Genomic DNA, 16235 nt, shown 5'->3' with positions numbered 1-16235 from the left:
ACCCCTTTCCCCTCTTTATATATTATTTCTTCAATGCTTCCGATGATATAAATTTCAATCATATCATCCGAACTTTAATTAATCAAAATCACTACACAATGTATAGTAAGCTTGCTTAAGCTTGAATCACTTCACCTAATTCAGAAGTCAAATCATAAAATGCATTTCGAATACAAGAACTCTCGAACATAAAATAAAATCTCTCGAAACCCTCCCTGGCCCCTTCCACCTCTCCCCTCCCCTCAAAAAGCAGATGTCGTTCCTCTTATCTCCCCTGCCGTATTTACACTCCCACTCCCACTCCCACTCCCATCCCTCCCCCCATCTCTTACTCAACACGTCCAACCACACAGTTACTAGTAAACTACACCTTTAACCCTTCGAAAGCCATTCAACCCATTTAAACTTTTAACCCATCAAAAGCCGTTCAAACCATCTATACCATCTAACCCACTTCACCCAACACCCTCCCCCAAATTCAAACCTCACTTCACCCAATCCAGGACTCAACATCCTCCACCCAACACCCCCCGCCAACCCCCCCCAACCACATCTCCTGTCCTCAATATCCTATAAACCGCGTCCTATATTCTGAGTTTTTTTATTACCTATCTATTTAACTAATATACTATATATTTTATACTCTTTATATACTTTATACTCTATACCCATATACATAGTAACTAATATAATATTCCAGACATAATATCCCAGATACATCTACCTACTCATTTACTTAGATTCAACATCTGTATATAGTGCCCTTTACAAATCTTTAATTCTTTTATTTTATTTTATTTTATTATATTAGAATTTAAAGAGTTAAGATTAAATCTCTTAATATTTATTTATTCAAAATCAAATACATATCTATATTTATATTTTTTTCGAAAATTTCAATTTCACAAACCATTTTTGTTAATATTTTGATATAATATTGTAATAAGATATCTACTCTTTTTAGATATATAAGATATATTAGATTCGGAGAATTAACGAAGATTGATTTATAGCATATTACACAAGCAGAATTATCTCTACTCTATAACCAGGTCATTTTCATAATACGCGACCATAAAACCCCTTCTGATTGGTTATAAGTAATGTGCGAAAGTTTTAATTAGTTGGGGCTTAGTTATTCCGGCCGGGCAGGGGTGAACTTAGTTTTTCCAGCCGGGTGGTGGAAAGGGAAAGTTAGAGGGAAAGCTCACGAAAGACTACAAAACTACTTCAATCCAGTATACAACCCTAAAAGAAAGGAAAATTCGATCGGAAAAGAAGTAATTACATTAAAACAATTGAGAGCTTTCGAATGCGCTGATTAGTTTTAGGATACGCCCTATACTAGTAGTGGAATCAATTGATTGAATTGAAAGGATTAATGAAAGTGTATTTGGAGGCGCATTTGTAAGCAGGAGTATGTGTGCCTGAGGCAGAATTGACTTGGACGTTTTTCGATATTAGAATCTAAATTAGAATTTACAAAAAGAAATTACTATTCTACTAAATCTACTAAATCTACTACAGTACTAGGACACTTCTACTTAGTCGACAGCTATTTTGTACCAAAACTCATTATCTAAATATATCTAGTTTTAATAAAAATTATATATTTATTGAAAAAAAAATATACTTTTATATTATCTTTTATATATTATTTTATAAAAATTATTCGAATTATTTTTAAAGAATTTATTTATTAAAAAATATTGATTTAAAGTTTCAAGATTTTAGATTATTAATGTTAGGGTTAATCTACTTTACTACTAACATATAAAAGCGTAGAGTATTTCGAATATATTCGAAATAGTAGATCTACTATATAAACCCTGTTAGGTAATTGTTTCCTAACACTTATTCTTGTTTTGTATAGACCTATTGGGTACTAATTAGAAAAGAACTAGCTCCCTATAAATATAAATCTATAAATATAGAATACTAGAAATGAAATAGCTGCAGCTGAACTAATCATCGAGATTGAATTTAAAGTATGATTATTCTTGTTTAGATTTACCGAATAAAAAGCTCAGAATAAGATACCCTTATATTCGGAACATAATATTAGAGTTGATCCATTTTACTACTAACCTACAAAAGTATAGAGTATTCCGAATACGTTCGGAATAGTGGATCTACTATATAAACCCTGTCAGGTGATTGCTCCCTGACAATTAAAATTTACAGCAAAAATAAGCGAGTTTTCAAGAACTTTTTGATATTAAGATTTTAAAAATATGTATTATATTTTATCAAGATTTTAAATAATGTTAGATTTTATATTCAATTTTATTAATTTATAAATTATTAATTTCTTGAATTATAATATAATAAAATTATTTAAAAGAATAATAATCTATTTATTAAAAAGTAATAAAATAGCTTTTTTTAGTGTGTTTTTGAGACCGACTAAGTAGAAGTGCACGGTCACTGTAAATCTATTAAATCTCTTAAATCTCTTAAATCTCTTAAATCTCTTAAATCTCTTAAATCTCTTAAATCTCTTAAATCTCTTAAATCTCTTAAATCTCTTAAATCTCTTAAATCTCTTAAATCTCTTAAATCTCTTAAATCTCTTAAATCTCTTAAATCTCTTAAATCTCTTAAATCTCTTAAATCTCTTAAATCTCTTAAATCTCTTAAATCTCTTAAATCTAATATAAGCGAAACTTAGTACTAATCACATAACCTCTTTCTGTAACTAATATTTATAAATCTTCTTTATATAATTTAAAGAAAGTAATTAATTCCTATTTATTTTCTTATATATTTTATAATATATTATATAAAGCTTATTCCTTCTTTTCTTTACTAAAAACATTATATTTTAATAACTTATTTGTAGTATTTACAAAGGACTACTTTATGACTCTATTACCTTCTACTCTTTTATACTAATCCCTCTCCCCCTCCCCCTCTCTCTCCTCTTTCTAATCCCCTCCTCTTTCTAATTCCCTCCTCTTTCTAATTCCTCATCTCTCTTATCGCAAATCTCAAACCTCCGAACCAATCAGAATCATTTAATCAATTCTTTTAAATCTTTAAAATCTTTAAATCTTTATAATCTCTTTAATTTATTCTTTAATTAAATGTTTCTTCTATTAATTTTAATTTATTAATATAAAAAATATCTTATTAAAAAGCTCTTCATTTATAGAATCTTAAAATCCTTTTCGATTTTGTTTTATAAATTCTCTACTTTTAATTTATTGATTGATTTATTGATTCTTGAATTTAAATATGTTTATATTTATTTATAAAGCATCTATACTTTTTCTCGATTAATTAGCTTTTAGTTATGAATCGTGTTTTAAATCCTATATGTTAGGGATATATCAATAATTAATCACTCAGATCAGATCAAGATTAAGATCAATTACTCAGCTCCTCATTATCTCATTTCCATGTATTCCCTACAGAAATTCTATTCCATTCCATTCCATCTACATCCCTTATTCCTTTTTTCCCAAACTCTAGATTTTATAAACCAAATCTCCCTCGGTATACATGATATCATTTCGTTCATCCATTGCTCTCAGCGCGGCTACTGCTTCCTCCCTCTCAAAACTACCTCCTGCACCACCTCCAATACGTCGATTGACCGCCTCGATAATAGCATTGACCTCGGCACTATCATCTTCAAACAGAGATGTATTCATCATTTGACCCATCGTCGTGCGGAAGACTTGTAGACGGTTAGGTGTAATACCTGTCGAGACATTCAGAGCTGCAGTTCCAGCTGCAAGTTCCTCTTCTTCATCACCCTCCTCTACATTCTGTGATTGAGACTGCGATTGACTCGAAGTACCTCTCAATGCCTGAGAAGCCGGTAAGGAAGAAGCGAAAGAAGTTTGGGATTGTGTTGGTACGCGACTTGAGGATGCTCTGGCTGGACGACGTGCTGGACTGGCTGAATACAGATCATCCTCCTCCTCATCATTTGGCGCCCCGCTTGGAGTCGCACCATTTCTTCGAGATGAAGAAGTGCCTAAAGCTCTCGTTCTTGCAGTACCTGGTGTGCGAGTTGCTCTCGTCGATGGTGCATGAGAGGTAGGAGCTGGTGAATCATCATCATCCGAGGATGAACTCTCATTTCCGGAAGGTTCATCTTCAAGAGGTCTAGTCTTTCTTCTCTTTGATTTCTTTTCATCCTCAAGCACTTCTTTAAACAGTGCAAACCTCAGAATACTCTCAGCAGCCAATGCATCTACCTCCTCAACTCTATTACTTAATCTAGACTTTGCATGCGCAGTACTCAAACGGATGATGGTTTCCAATGTTCTAACTGTCATGGCGTTTGTCTTTCGTTGATTTCCTTGCATGTCGTCATTTCTTAGCGCTACATATATCTCGCTAATTCTATCACTAGCTTCTTGGGTTAGGACTGGCTTTACTCGAGTTTTGGCGTATTGAATATATTTCTTCATGAAAGGTATGCTGAGAACTTCGACCCTGCGATGTGATCCTCGGCCAGTAGTAACAGTCACACCGGCGTGTAACATCTCGTTATACTTTTCGTAGACAGGTGTGACTTGGTTGGCATCTGCTTCTTGTTCAACACCTACACCGAGTGTTTGATGTGCTTGTTCACGAACGGGGGCTCCTTCTTCGGTCTGTGGATCTCTATATCTGTGCATTCTTAGAACGTGTTCAGATATTTGTCGATCTCTGAAATCATCAATATCATCTGTTACTACGAATAACAAATCGAAACGAGAAAGCAGGGAATCTGGAAGAGCGATATTCTTGTGAGGGTCCTTGTGAGTGTCGTATTGACCGAAGATAGGATTGGCGGCTGCGATGACGGAACAGCGGGCGTTGAGAGAGGTATGAATACCAGCTTTGGCAATAGTGACAGTTTGTTGTTCCATAACTTCGTGAATGGCAACTCTATCTATGTCGGACATTTTATCGAATTCATCAATACATACCACACCGCGATCAGCCAAAACCATAGCACCAGCTTCGAGGCGACGTTCACCGGTTTCCTTATCGGAAGTAACGGCGGCCGTGAGACCAACACCGGAAGAACCTCGACCTGTTGTCGCAATTGCGAGTGGGGCGGTATTGAGCACGAAACGAAGAACTTGAGATTTGGCTGTGGATGGATCACCAACCATAAGGATATTGATATCTCCTCTCAAATGCGTTCCGTTCTCGAGATTCTTTTCCAGACCACCCAATAACATGAGAAGAATAGCTTTCTTGATATGTTCGTGCCCATAGATACTTGGTGCTAATGATTGAGAAAGAAGATTGAAAAGATTCTTCTTCTTTGCAATCTTGTTGATGTTTCGAATGTCGGTATCGGTAATGGTATGTGTCGCAATGCCTCCCCCTGATTTCGAAGATAAAAGAACCACATTATTAGCTAATACCACCGTCTTAAAAAGCGCACTGCTATGTCCCGCATTCCTATTTCCTAAACTCCTGTAAATTCCAACAAGCTGTACTCGATCACCAGGTTTAACTTTATCAACCAAATCATCATCTAAAATAACATCCACACCTCTTGGAAGTTGTCCTGCCGGTGCTCGTTCCGGCATTTCTTGAATAGATATCGTTTGATGATCTCTGTATGTGCTGTATCCATATTCCGTAACCAGCGGATTGCCCTGTTCATCTTCCTGTGGATAAACACTCGACGTACCGGCTCCACTCGCAGTCATTGTTTGATCCTTGTATTCACGGAAATGGAATATCTTCTTCTTCTCATTGTAATGCACACTCTTGACCACCTTTGGCCTCACTAATGAACATCTTGTGACAATCCCTTCCAAACTAACCATCCTATTCAAGTGCGTACTCGATAACGTTCTGGGATTGCATGCAAATTGGCCAAAACTACCAGAAAAGGCACAATAGTACATAGTATCTTCAGAAGATTGTTTAGCATTGGTATTTGGAAGTGTTTGTACGATTTGAAATAGTGCGCGATCGAAGGCTTGGGCAAAATCAAATGGTTGTTCGAGAAGGCCATTTGCCAATTCAGGATTATGTGCACGAACTTCATCGATACTGACGATCAAACGTCGTTGATGCTTTCGAAGCATATCAGTAATTTCGGATCGATAACTTCTTGCGGCGCCATCAGCTGTGATTATTTATATTAGTACTTGTAGGTAAATAGAGAGGATTGACAGGAAAAAATACTTGGATCAAGAAATTCTTGTGCAGACCGCACACGATCGGCGACAGCCTCATCTCTTAATTGTGCGCCGTCCATGTTAGAGAGTATATCAGGTTATGTACAGGCGTGGTTTTAAGGTTTAACCTGAAAATATGTATGGTGGTTTGTTGTTGAAGTTAAAGAGGGGCGGTATGGGGTTGCTGTGGTGTTGACAATCGCGAAATTTCAATTCAAAAGGAGATATCGCGTGGAAACACGGTTGTGCGCGTAAAGTGGTTTTTGGTATCACGTGGTTCCTTCCCTTGCTTCCTCATCTTGTACCGACAGATTAACGAGCCGCACTACACGATCCCCAATCTTCTGGTTTCAAACATCACATTTAAATCTCACCATGCCATTGCACACAACAAAAAGACTCCCCCCAGAAAATCAGATCAGGGCAGGTAGGTAGGAAGTGAGAATTTGAAATATGTACATGATAAGATTATATATAAGCGAAGTAGAATGTAGTTCTAATTAAGGTTATTTTTGATTTCTGTCTTTCCTGCATCAATTTTGAAATTCGACCTTTCTCTTCCCCTCCTTTCCCCCAATACCAGTTTCCCTGCATTTATTTTCCGAAAAACGGGCGCCAGCTCATCTACCTAGATGGACATTCACTAGGCGCAATATCTACTCTCCCCATAAACTCCCTCAATCTTTCCTGAACCACTACTCCATTCCACGTTTCCATTTCCCTTGTATCATCTTCATCCTCTTCTCCATCTACTTCCTCCACCCAGTCATCTTCCTCTCCTTCTGTCCCCTCAGTCTCTTCCAGAACACCCAGGACCGGTACCCCCACCTGTTCAATGGCAAAACTAGCTGCTACACTTCCCCAACAACTAGCTTCTATAATTCCCTTTCCTCTTGCCAACGCAACTGCCAAACCACCTAAGAATGCATTTCCACCTCCCGTCGGATCTACCACTTTATGCTCCTCCTCCCCCTCTCCAGCTTGATGATAAGCCGGAATCCATTTCTCAATCCCCGGGTCGACAGGAACATAGTCGTTTCTTTCGAAGCTAATCTCGCCAGAATCACTAAGCAATCCTGCGAACAAATCTTCCATGTTCATATCTAGTGTTAAGCCACCTCTAGATCTATTTGCCGGACGTTTTCTTCGGTTTTTCTCCGCACGTCTATTTCTTCCTCCGTTCTTCGCAACATAACATCCTAATGCTCCACATCTTACAACGATTGCGTAAGATTGCAATGGCATTGAAGATAAGAGTTGTTCACAAGAACGTTCTACTGCTTCCACGGATATTTCTCCTTCAGGAGTCATACCAGAATCAGGATCGCCCATGAAACCTGCTAGTTCCGAGTGATTTGGTGAGAGAACGTCGATATATGGAAGGACATTTGTACAATTTAAAAGCTCGTCTGGTGTACAAAGATCTGGGACTGGTTCCCATATGATAAGTGGTTTGGGATGATTGGGCGAATGTGATTTTCGAAGTGAGAGAATGCGTGTTACAAGATCTATACAGCGATTTGGGGAGCATATGAGATGGAAAGATTTTGCGAATAAGAGAGGAGGATGAGAAGCTATAGATGATTCGTCCAGTCGAAGTTTTGGGGTTGTGTATTTGAATGAGCGGGTTTCGTTGCTGTCGTAGCCATTCCAGCCGCGAGTTGTGAGACGGGTGGGATCGGTACGGATTAGACAAGAGGTTTGCCAGGTGGTTATTTGAGATGATATTGAGGGGGGGAAATCGGAGCCTTTATCTACTATCCAAGAGATTGTTTTGGAGAGCGGTGGAGGAGAAAAGAGACGGGCTCCTAAGGCGGAATAGGAACCGGCACCACCCAGGACATCATACACTGAGGGAGTTGGTGGGAGGTAGTGTATCTCATCTACATTGAAATATTAATATATATATATCAAGACGGAATTTGACGAGAAGTTGGTACGTGAGAAAACAAAGTATGATGATGGTTATCTTGTTAGATATATCATCCCTGAATATGAAGGTAAAATACCGGAGAAAACCGGATAAGAAATCGTAACGCCCATTCTTGAAACAAATGAGGTTTGGAAATACCGATACATCTCTTCTTTCACAAGAAGTTTCATGAGCTCCTGATGCAGCTCCAACGGTATCTATGTTGTGGTTGAAGACTTAAATTTGGTAAGACCAAATCTAAAGCATGTACCTCATGCATGAACAACATAAACATCCCAACCGTTTCACGAATCTTGCCAACAGTTATTACTTGGAAATAGAAAACAATCCCATGTAGAATTTAAATATCACTAGATATAAGATAGAGACAGAAATAAAGTATCAATTCATGAACATTAAGTCGACTTTGGCCTATTCTTCCACATGTTTCAAGAATCCGAGACTTCTCAAGTTGTTCTGGAATTGATGAACCTCTCCTCTCCTCCCCCCAAAACAATACGAAAGATACCTCAGTAAACACCACTTTATACATACCAATTATAAACATTCCCAGAGTACAAAAATCGATTTCTTGATCGTTAGATATTTGATCATCTTGGTCCATATTTCAAATGAATGTATAATGAATGAAGGTAAAAGAAAGAAGTGAGGTATGAATTGTATACCTAGGTGTTGGTAGCTTTCTCCCCTTGAATAAATGAATGAATGAGGTCAAGAAATGAAATGAGTGTACGAGCAGAGAAATAGGTAGGGACTAGGTCAACAGATAAGGCTGAATGTCAAATGAAGTGACAGCAGCCCCTCACCACTCGCCCATCAAATGTTAGCCAGGTGTCACACGGCACAAAACGGGTTAGCGGCAGCCTTGTATGCAGCCTTGTATCATTGTATATATCAGATTACCTACCTACCTATGCTTGGATGATTTCTGGATTATGTAATTAGTCTCCTGAGGACACCAGCACGTGAAGAAGTCGGAAAAACGGGTAAGGGTAAGGCATCTAAATGAAGGAGGGGAGGGAGTGAAGCTTGAACTGTGAGTGGGTGTAAAAGTGCTTGCGTGGATTTATTAGGTAGATGAATTAACAAATGAAGAACATCATTCACATCACATCACATCAATACTCTCTCTCTTGCATCCATACCATTCCTCCTCCTCTTCTTCCTCTCACTCCCTCTCGCCTTGTCTGCTTCATTGTATAAGGGCTCCTTCTCTTTCTCGTCGCTCCATACCAATCTGGTGAATTAACAGCTTCTTTAATTTACCTACTAATTACCATCCTATATTACAATTTTACAATATTACAGTATTACAGTATTTATATGCGTAATTAGCAACCTTTTCCCTCCTTCCCCTTGCATTAGCACCACGAAACATCGAGAATCAGACAGCTCCATTCTCTCAAACAACCTCCTATTCGATCGATCATTCCTTCTTCAACAAGAATTTGGAACAATTCCTGCACTTCAATATGTCTCAACAACCTGAAGCTGTAAATAATATGCATAATTTGACTACGCTCATAAAACGGTAATTGTGCTTCATATTTCTGTCCTTTCAATATCACAATCACAACTCAATACTACAACACAACTCCACTTCCATCTACCTCCAGAATCTCCATTACATACATTTATTTACACACACATCCCAATTCTTTTCTGGAAACTAAACCAACATGTCATCAATCGATCCTCGCATAACCAGCACCGAGCTAACCTTCATAATCTCCAGACTCGAAGCCGCAACCTCTCGTCTTGAAGATATAGCTTCCTCTACCATTCCACCTCCTTCGTCTTCCATCCCTCTAATTTCTCCTCCGGTCGAAGCTGCGAAAACGAATGGTACAGCTCCGCCACCAACAATCCAAACACCAGACATCAAAAAGATCATCGAGGATCCAATCCCAGGAGTAGTCTCGGAATTCGACAATTTTATTCAGGGGGCGGTTAAGAAATATGTTAACTTGAGTGATGAAATTGGAGGGGTTGTTGCGCAACAGGTAGGTTCAAGGGTCTCATTGTTTTCTTCGTGGCACGGCGGGGGTGGTCAAATGCACGCATGGCATAAGATGGAGTGAGAGAGGGGCATCTCATGTTCGAATATTCTATTCTCACGGCAGAGGCAGGGGTGAGTGGGGAAGTATGGGGGAATCTCTACATCAATTGGTTGAGTGGTTGATTGATGGAAAGTGTCATTATGGGGGCAGGCCCCCAAACCCCCATATCTCGCTGCGCTCGACGATTTTCCATGCAAATAGTCTGCCTCCGCGGCAGCGGCCCTCGGAGAGCCAGCGGAGCGTCATTTAATTAAGTGATAGGAAATGGAGGCTAACTTATTTATCAAAGGCGTCTAGTGTATTGAAGGCATATGTCGGACAACGAAGATATATTTTGATTACTACAAAGTCAAAGAAACCTGGCATGCAAGATGAACCATTCCAGAAGCTCATCAAACCTCTCCAGGATTCATTTACTGCTGTTGATGATATCCGAAAGTCAAATCGCGCATCGCCATTTTTCAATCATCTCAGTGCAGTTTCTGAAAGTATTGGTGTACTTGCTTGGGTTACAATGGATAACAAACCATACAAGCATGTTGATGAATCATTGGGATCTGCTCAATACTACGGGAATAGAGTATTGAAGGAATTCAAGGAGAAGTAGGTCATTTTTAATTTGATAATTGGAGATGGTCATTAATTTCTACTTACAGAGACCCAAAACAAGTCGAATGGATTCAAGCATTTTATCAAATCTTTAAAGATCTTAGCGAATATGCTAAGGATAACTTTCCAAATGGTATTCCATGGAATCCAAAGGGTGAAGATTTGGAAGTTGCGATTAAGGATGTTGATCAAAAGGCACCAGCCCCTCCAGCTCCTCATCCAAAGGCTGCAACTGCCGGAGGAGCCGCACCACCACCACCACCTCCTCCTCCTCCACCACCAGTTTTCGATGACATTCCATCAAAGCCAGCACCAAAACAAGCAGATTCAAGTGCTGGACTTGGAGCCGTTTTCTCCGAGTTGAATAAAGGAGCAGATGTCACAAAAGGATTGCGCAAAGTGAATGCTGATCAAATGACACATAAAAACCCTTCTTTGAGAGCAGGTGCTACAGTTCCTACTAGAAGTGATAGTCAATCCAGTATTAGTTCGAACCGAGGAAAGAGCCCTGCTCCTGGTAAAAAACCTAAGCCAGAGAGTATGAGAACTAAGAAGCCTCCTGTGAAAAAATTGGAGGGTAACAAGTGGTTTATTGTGAGTTACTATTTTGTTTGATTGGGAGTAGTTATGTACTAACATTCCGGAAAAGGAAAACTACGAAAATGAATCTGAGCCAATCACAATTGAAGCGTCTATTTCACATTCAATCCTCATTTCTCGCTGCTCAAAAACTACCATTATCATCAAAGGAAAAGCAAACGCAATTTCTATTGATAACTCCCCTCGTCTTGCCTTGGTAATTGATAGTCTCGTCTCATCGATTGATGTTATCAAAGCACCAAACTTTGCACTTCAAGTATTAGGCACGTTGCCAACTATTATGATGGATCAAGTTGATGGTGCTCAAATTTACTTGGGAAAGGAGAGTTTGAACACGGAGGTCTTCACGAGTAAATGTAGTAGTGTTAATGTCCTACTCCCAGATTTGGAAAGTGCAGATGGTGAAGGAGATTACAAGGAGGTACCTCTGCCTGAACAGTTGAGGACTTGGGTGGAGAACGGGAAGGTTAAGAGTGAGATTGTTGAACATGCTGGATAGATTAGTTAAGATGGACTGTGGGGTTTTGGGAGGGACTTTGTGAAAGGTTTTGGGGGATGAGGGGATGAGGGGATAATGAAATGTGATGAAGATTTCAGTGGATTTGATATGATAGATGTGGTGAAGCGAAGTGTTATATCATCGTACATTAGTTCGAGTTTTCAAGCAGGGCAGAGGTCAAAGTTGAATTGTACATATACATGTCTATATGTATGTATATGTATATTCGAGACTTGTCTCGCTTGGCTGTCTGGTAGATTTTAAAACGAAGATTTTCTATTTATCACGTCATATTTTTCATGTATGGTGATGTTTCTCTGTAGGATGTCTTTTTTCTATTTATTTATTTATTTATCTATTTACTTTTTTTTCTTTCAGGGAGATGATAATTAGTGATTTTTTGAGATTTGGGGGGTTGGGGAGTTGGGTGGGAAGAGGAGGGGAAGAGGAGGGGAGAAGAAGGGGAAGAGGAGGGGAAGAGGAGGGGAAGAAGGGGAAGAGGAGGGGAAGAGGAGGGGAAGAGGAGGGAAAGAGGAGGGGAAGAGGAGGGGAAGAGGAGGGAAGAGGAGGGGAAGAGGAGGGGAAGAGGAGGGAAAGAAAAAGTGTTGGTTTGAGAGAGATACGGAAGACGTGGTTCCCACTATGTGTAGACCCCTAAATATCTATTTGTATTCAATCTAAGGAGCTAGCTAATAAGGGAAATAGTAGGCCTTATATAGACACTATTAAAAGAACTAGTTTTCTTTACTTTCACCTAAATACCTTTAATACAATTACTATTGTATTAAAGTCATTTCCTTGAAGTGAATTCCCTTGAGTGAATTCCCTTGAAGTGAATTCCCTTGAGTGAATTCCCTTGTCCATACAAAAAGGAAAGAGGAGAAAAAAAAAGAGGAAAAGGAAGAGAAGAAAAGAGGAAGAGAAAGGGAAAAGAAGGGGAAGAGAAGGGAAAGAAGAAAGGAAGAGGAGGGGAAGAGGAGAGGAGGGGAAGAGGAGGGGAGGGTGGATAGAGGGGAGGGATGGTTTATTGAGTGGATGATCATTGAGAGAGGGGTAAGAGAGAGATGTAGAAGATTAAAAGGGGGAGGGAAGGGGAAAACTATAAAAATAGAAAAATAGAAAAATAGAAAAATAGAAAAATAGAAAAATAGAAAAATAGAAAAATAGAAAAATAGAAAAATAGAAAAATAGAAAAATAGAAAAATAGAAAATAGAAAAATAGAAAAATAGAAAAATAGAAAAATAGAAAAATAGAAAAATAGAAAAAAAGAATATAAGAAATATAAGAAAGAGATAGAGTATAAAAATTAAATTATAGAATGAGATTAAAATATAGGAGGAACGAATTAGTTTCTAATAATATTTTAATGAAAATAAATACTGACTATATACTCGATTTTATAATATATATTAAAAGAAAGTACCTTTTCTAATATTATTTAATTAATCTTTTCAAATTGGAAAATTCAATTCAATTAATATAACTTCAAATTGAAAAACATTGATATTATAACATAGATCTTAATTAATAGAATTAAGAAATAAAATTTAAATAGTTTTAATTCAAAATTTAGTAAATTGAAGATAGTTGAATGAAATGATTATTTTGATATAGTTTTTAGGCTTTTGAATCTTCAAAAAATTATTTCATTTAATTATTTTTAATTTAATAAATTTTGAATCGAAATTATTTATAATTTATTTATTAATTCTATTAATCGAGATCTATATTATGATATAAAGCTTTTTCAATTTGAAGTTATATTTATGAAATTAGAAATAATTGAATTATTTTCATATTGGATTTAGTAGAAAGGTGATTAGATTAAAAAAAGTCATATTTTGAATATACGTTATAAAATCGAGTATAAATACTAAGTGTAATTGATAATAGAGTTTGTAGTTTTGAGTAGGGGAGATTGAGATGGAGATTATAGGTTAGGGGTTGAGTTTGAAAGTACAGAGGATGAAATGGTAGAGAGATAAAAGGAGATAGGAGATAGCCGAGGAGATAGCCGAGGAGATAGGCGAGGAAAAAGGCGAGGAAAAAGGAGAGGAATATTGAGGTAGGTGATGTAGGAGGGAGATAAGTTATTAGTAAAGGTATTGATGGAGTAAAATATAAGAGTAAAAGGATATGAGAATTAGAATTTAGAAGGAGGTGTAATTGTTAGGTAGGTAGGTAGTTTGAATTTTAATTTTTAGATTTGAAATGAGTATAGGATGGGATGAAAATGAAATGAAATGAAATGAGAATGAAATGAGAATGAAATGAGAATGAAATGAGAATGAAATGAGAATGAAATGAGAATGAAATGAGAATGAAATGAGAATGAAATGAGAATGAAATGAGAAAGAAATGAAAAAGAAATGAAAAAGAAATGAAAAAGAAATGAAAAAGAAATGAAAAAGAAAAAAAAATGAAATGAAAATGAAATGAAAATCAAATGAAATTAAATGAAATCAAATAAAATCAAATAAAATCAAATAAAATCAAATAAAATCAAATAAAATCAAATAAAATCAAATAAAATCAAATAAAATTAAACAAAATTAAATAAAATTAAATAAAATTAAATGAAATTAAATGAAATCAAATAAAATCAGGAATTAAATTAGAGATTAAATTAGAATTTATAGGTTAGGTTAAATTAGATGTAATTTAATATGATATAATAAATAGCAATTTCATAATTTTATTATCTATTTATTAATTAGCTAAGAAGAAATTAATAGAAAATAAAGGGAGTATAATATCGATAGAAGTTTTATATTATTATTTAAGGTTTTAATCTTAACTAGATATCACGGCGCCAACTACGTTGCCTTCATACTTTAGGCATATATTATTAGCATACTTTACTTTCTATAAGAAGGCCTTACCCTTCTATAGCTCTTTTACCCTTATAATACAATATAAGTTTTTACCTATACCCTGACAATTTGTATTATCTCTTTAAAAGCTATTCTAACTTCATTTTTATTCCAAATCCATTAAAGTTCCGATTTAATTAAATCGATCGGATTTATTGCCACCCCACTATATACCCTAATTACCACCATTCTAAACCTTAATTGCAATTATAACTGATTAAACATTTGTACTTGATTTATCCCTTCAATTCCTATTCTTAAACTATATCCTCAATTTTGTTAAAACCGATATTTTCTTATTTACAGATTTATTTAACAATTCAAACACTATACATTTTATAACCACCTAAACTATATTCAAATCGATTAAATTATACACAAACACACTTCAAATCCAAATTATCAATACCTAAACTAAAATCAACAAATTAAATAATACAATTAATATATTAAAAATCACTATTCGAAATAACCTATAAACTTCATACCACTACAAATACCTTATTATTTCTAAAAAGTTTAATAATAATAAACAGAATATTATAAAGCATTAAGACTAATATACTACATTTTGTAATACTATTAATTATTATTTAATTACAAATTATAAAAACAAATCGGAATTTCAGAAAATTATATTTCTTATCAATCTATTTTCTAATTCTGTTTATATAAATAATCAAATACATTTCGATACAATTACTAATAATCTGTATAATTCCAATCTTTAGTTTTTCAGATAATATATTATTGTAAGTATCTGGAGTGAATTAAACAAATAATATTAAACTCTTGATTTTTCTTATAAAACTTTTATAGATTATAATAAATGTAAAATAAAGAAGATTTTGTTTGATAATTTCATTATCAAATTTAAACAGCTTACTATTAAATATAAAAAAACTATTAAACAGTAGGTTATAGATCTTAAGCTTAAGGTTTTACAAAAATTGATTAATATATTTATTAATTATTCAAATAAATTCTTTGTTGTTAATATTGAGGTATAAATAGTTTGATAGTAAAACATCTATAACAATTTAGAGGAAAAAGTTTATTTCGATAATCAATAAAAAAATTAAGATATCAACTTCAATTATAATCATTTCGATAATCAATAAAAAAATTAAGATATTAATTTCAATTGTAATTAATCAAAACTCTATAATAGAAAATTGGTTATTACTGTATTTCCTTTTATATCTAATTTCTTTAGTAATTCTATATAATTAAATACTGCTTGATTAGATTAATACTTTCTAATTTGTTATATTTGGGAATAATATATCGAATTCGATTTTTGCCTTTATTATAAAAAACCAGGTTATATTAAAAACAATTATAAGAAAAAATGAATTAATAATATAAAGTATAATATTAATATTAATATAAGATATATTCCTTATACTAATTGTTTCCCTATAATTAATTAATACAAGAATCTAGGATTTTATTACAATACTACTATTCCTTTATATCAAAGTTTATTTCCATTTACTAACTATTCCTTAGTTATA

The 16235-nt window shown here is 35.3% G+C and overlaps 3 protein-coding genes across 3 annotated transcripts; 1 reads left to right on the top strand and 2 right to left on the bottom strand.

The window, feature by feature from the left end:
* Positions 1 to 3366: 3366 nt before the first annotated feature.
* Positions 3367 to 6311, bottom strand: EAE98_010708 (uncharacterized protein). Its single transcript, XM_038958329.1, has 2 exons — positions 6151 to 6311; positions 3367 to 6091 (listed from the first exon to the last, which is right to left on the bottom strand). The coding sequence occupies exons 1-2, from the start codon at positions 6221 to 6223 to the stop codon at positions 3471 to 3473; spliced, it is 2694 nt and encodes an 897-aa protein (XP_038805335.1). The 5' UTR covers positions 6224 to 6311; the 3' UTR covers positions 3367 to 3470.
* Positions 6312 to 6767: 456 nt separating this feature from the next.
* EAE98_010707 (uncharacterized protein) lies at positions 6768 to 8680 on the bottom strand (the record flags this gene model as incomplete). Its single annotated transcript, XM_038958328.1, has 2 exons — positions 6768 to 8026; positions 8611 to 8680. 2 exons carry the CDS (start codon positions 8678 to 8680, stop codon positions 6768 to 6770), a joined length of 1329 nt encoding a protein of 442 aa, XP_038805334.1.
* Positions 8681 to 9548: 868 nt separating this feature from the next.
* EAE98_010706 (uncharacterized protein) lies at positions 9549 to 11844 on the top strand (the record flags this gene model as incomplete). The annotated part of the gene is made up of 5 exons (XM_038958327.1): positions 9549 to 9607; positions 9812 to 10079; positions 10426 to 10739; positions 10793 to 11339; positions 11395 to 11844. 5 exons carry the CDS (start codon positions 9549 to 9551, stop codon positions 11842 to 11844), a joined length of 1638 nt encoding a protein of 545 aa, XP_038805333.1.
* Between the last annotated feature and the right edge of the window lie 4391 nt (positions 11845 to 16235).

This window comes from Botrytis deweyae, assembly GCF_014898535.1.
Source record: "Botrytis deweyae strain B1 chromosome Unknown BDEW_039, whole genome shotgun sequence".
Lineage (NCBI taxonomy): Eukaryota > Fungi > Ascomycota > Leotiomycetes > Helotiales > Sclerotiniaceae > Botrytis > Botrytis deweyae.
The sequence above is the reverse complement of the archived record's forward strand: the minus strand, read 5'-3'. Positions and strand labels throughout refer to the sequence as shown.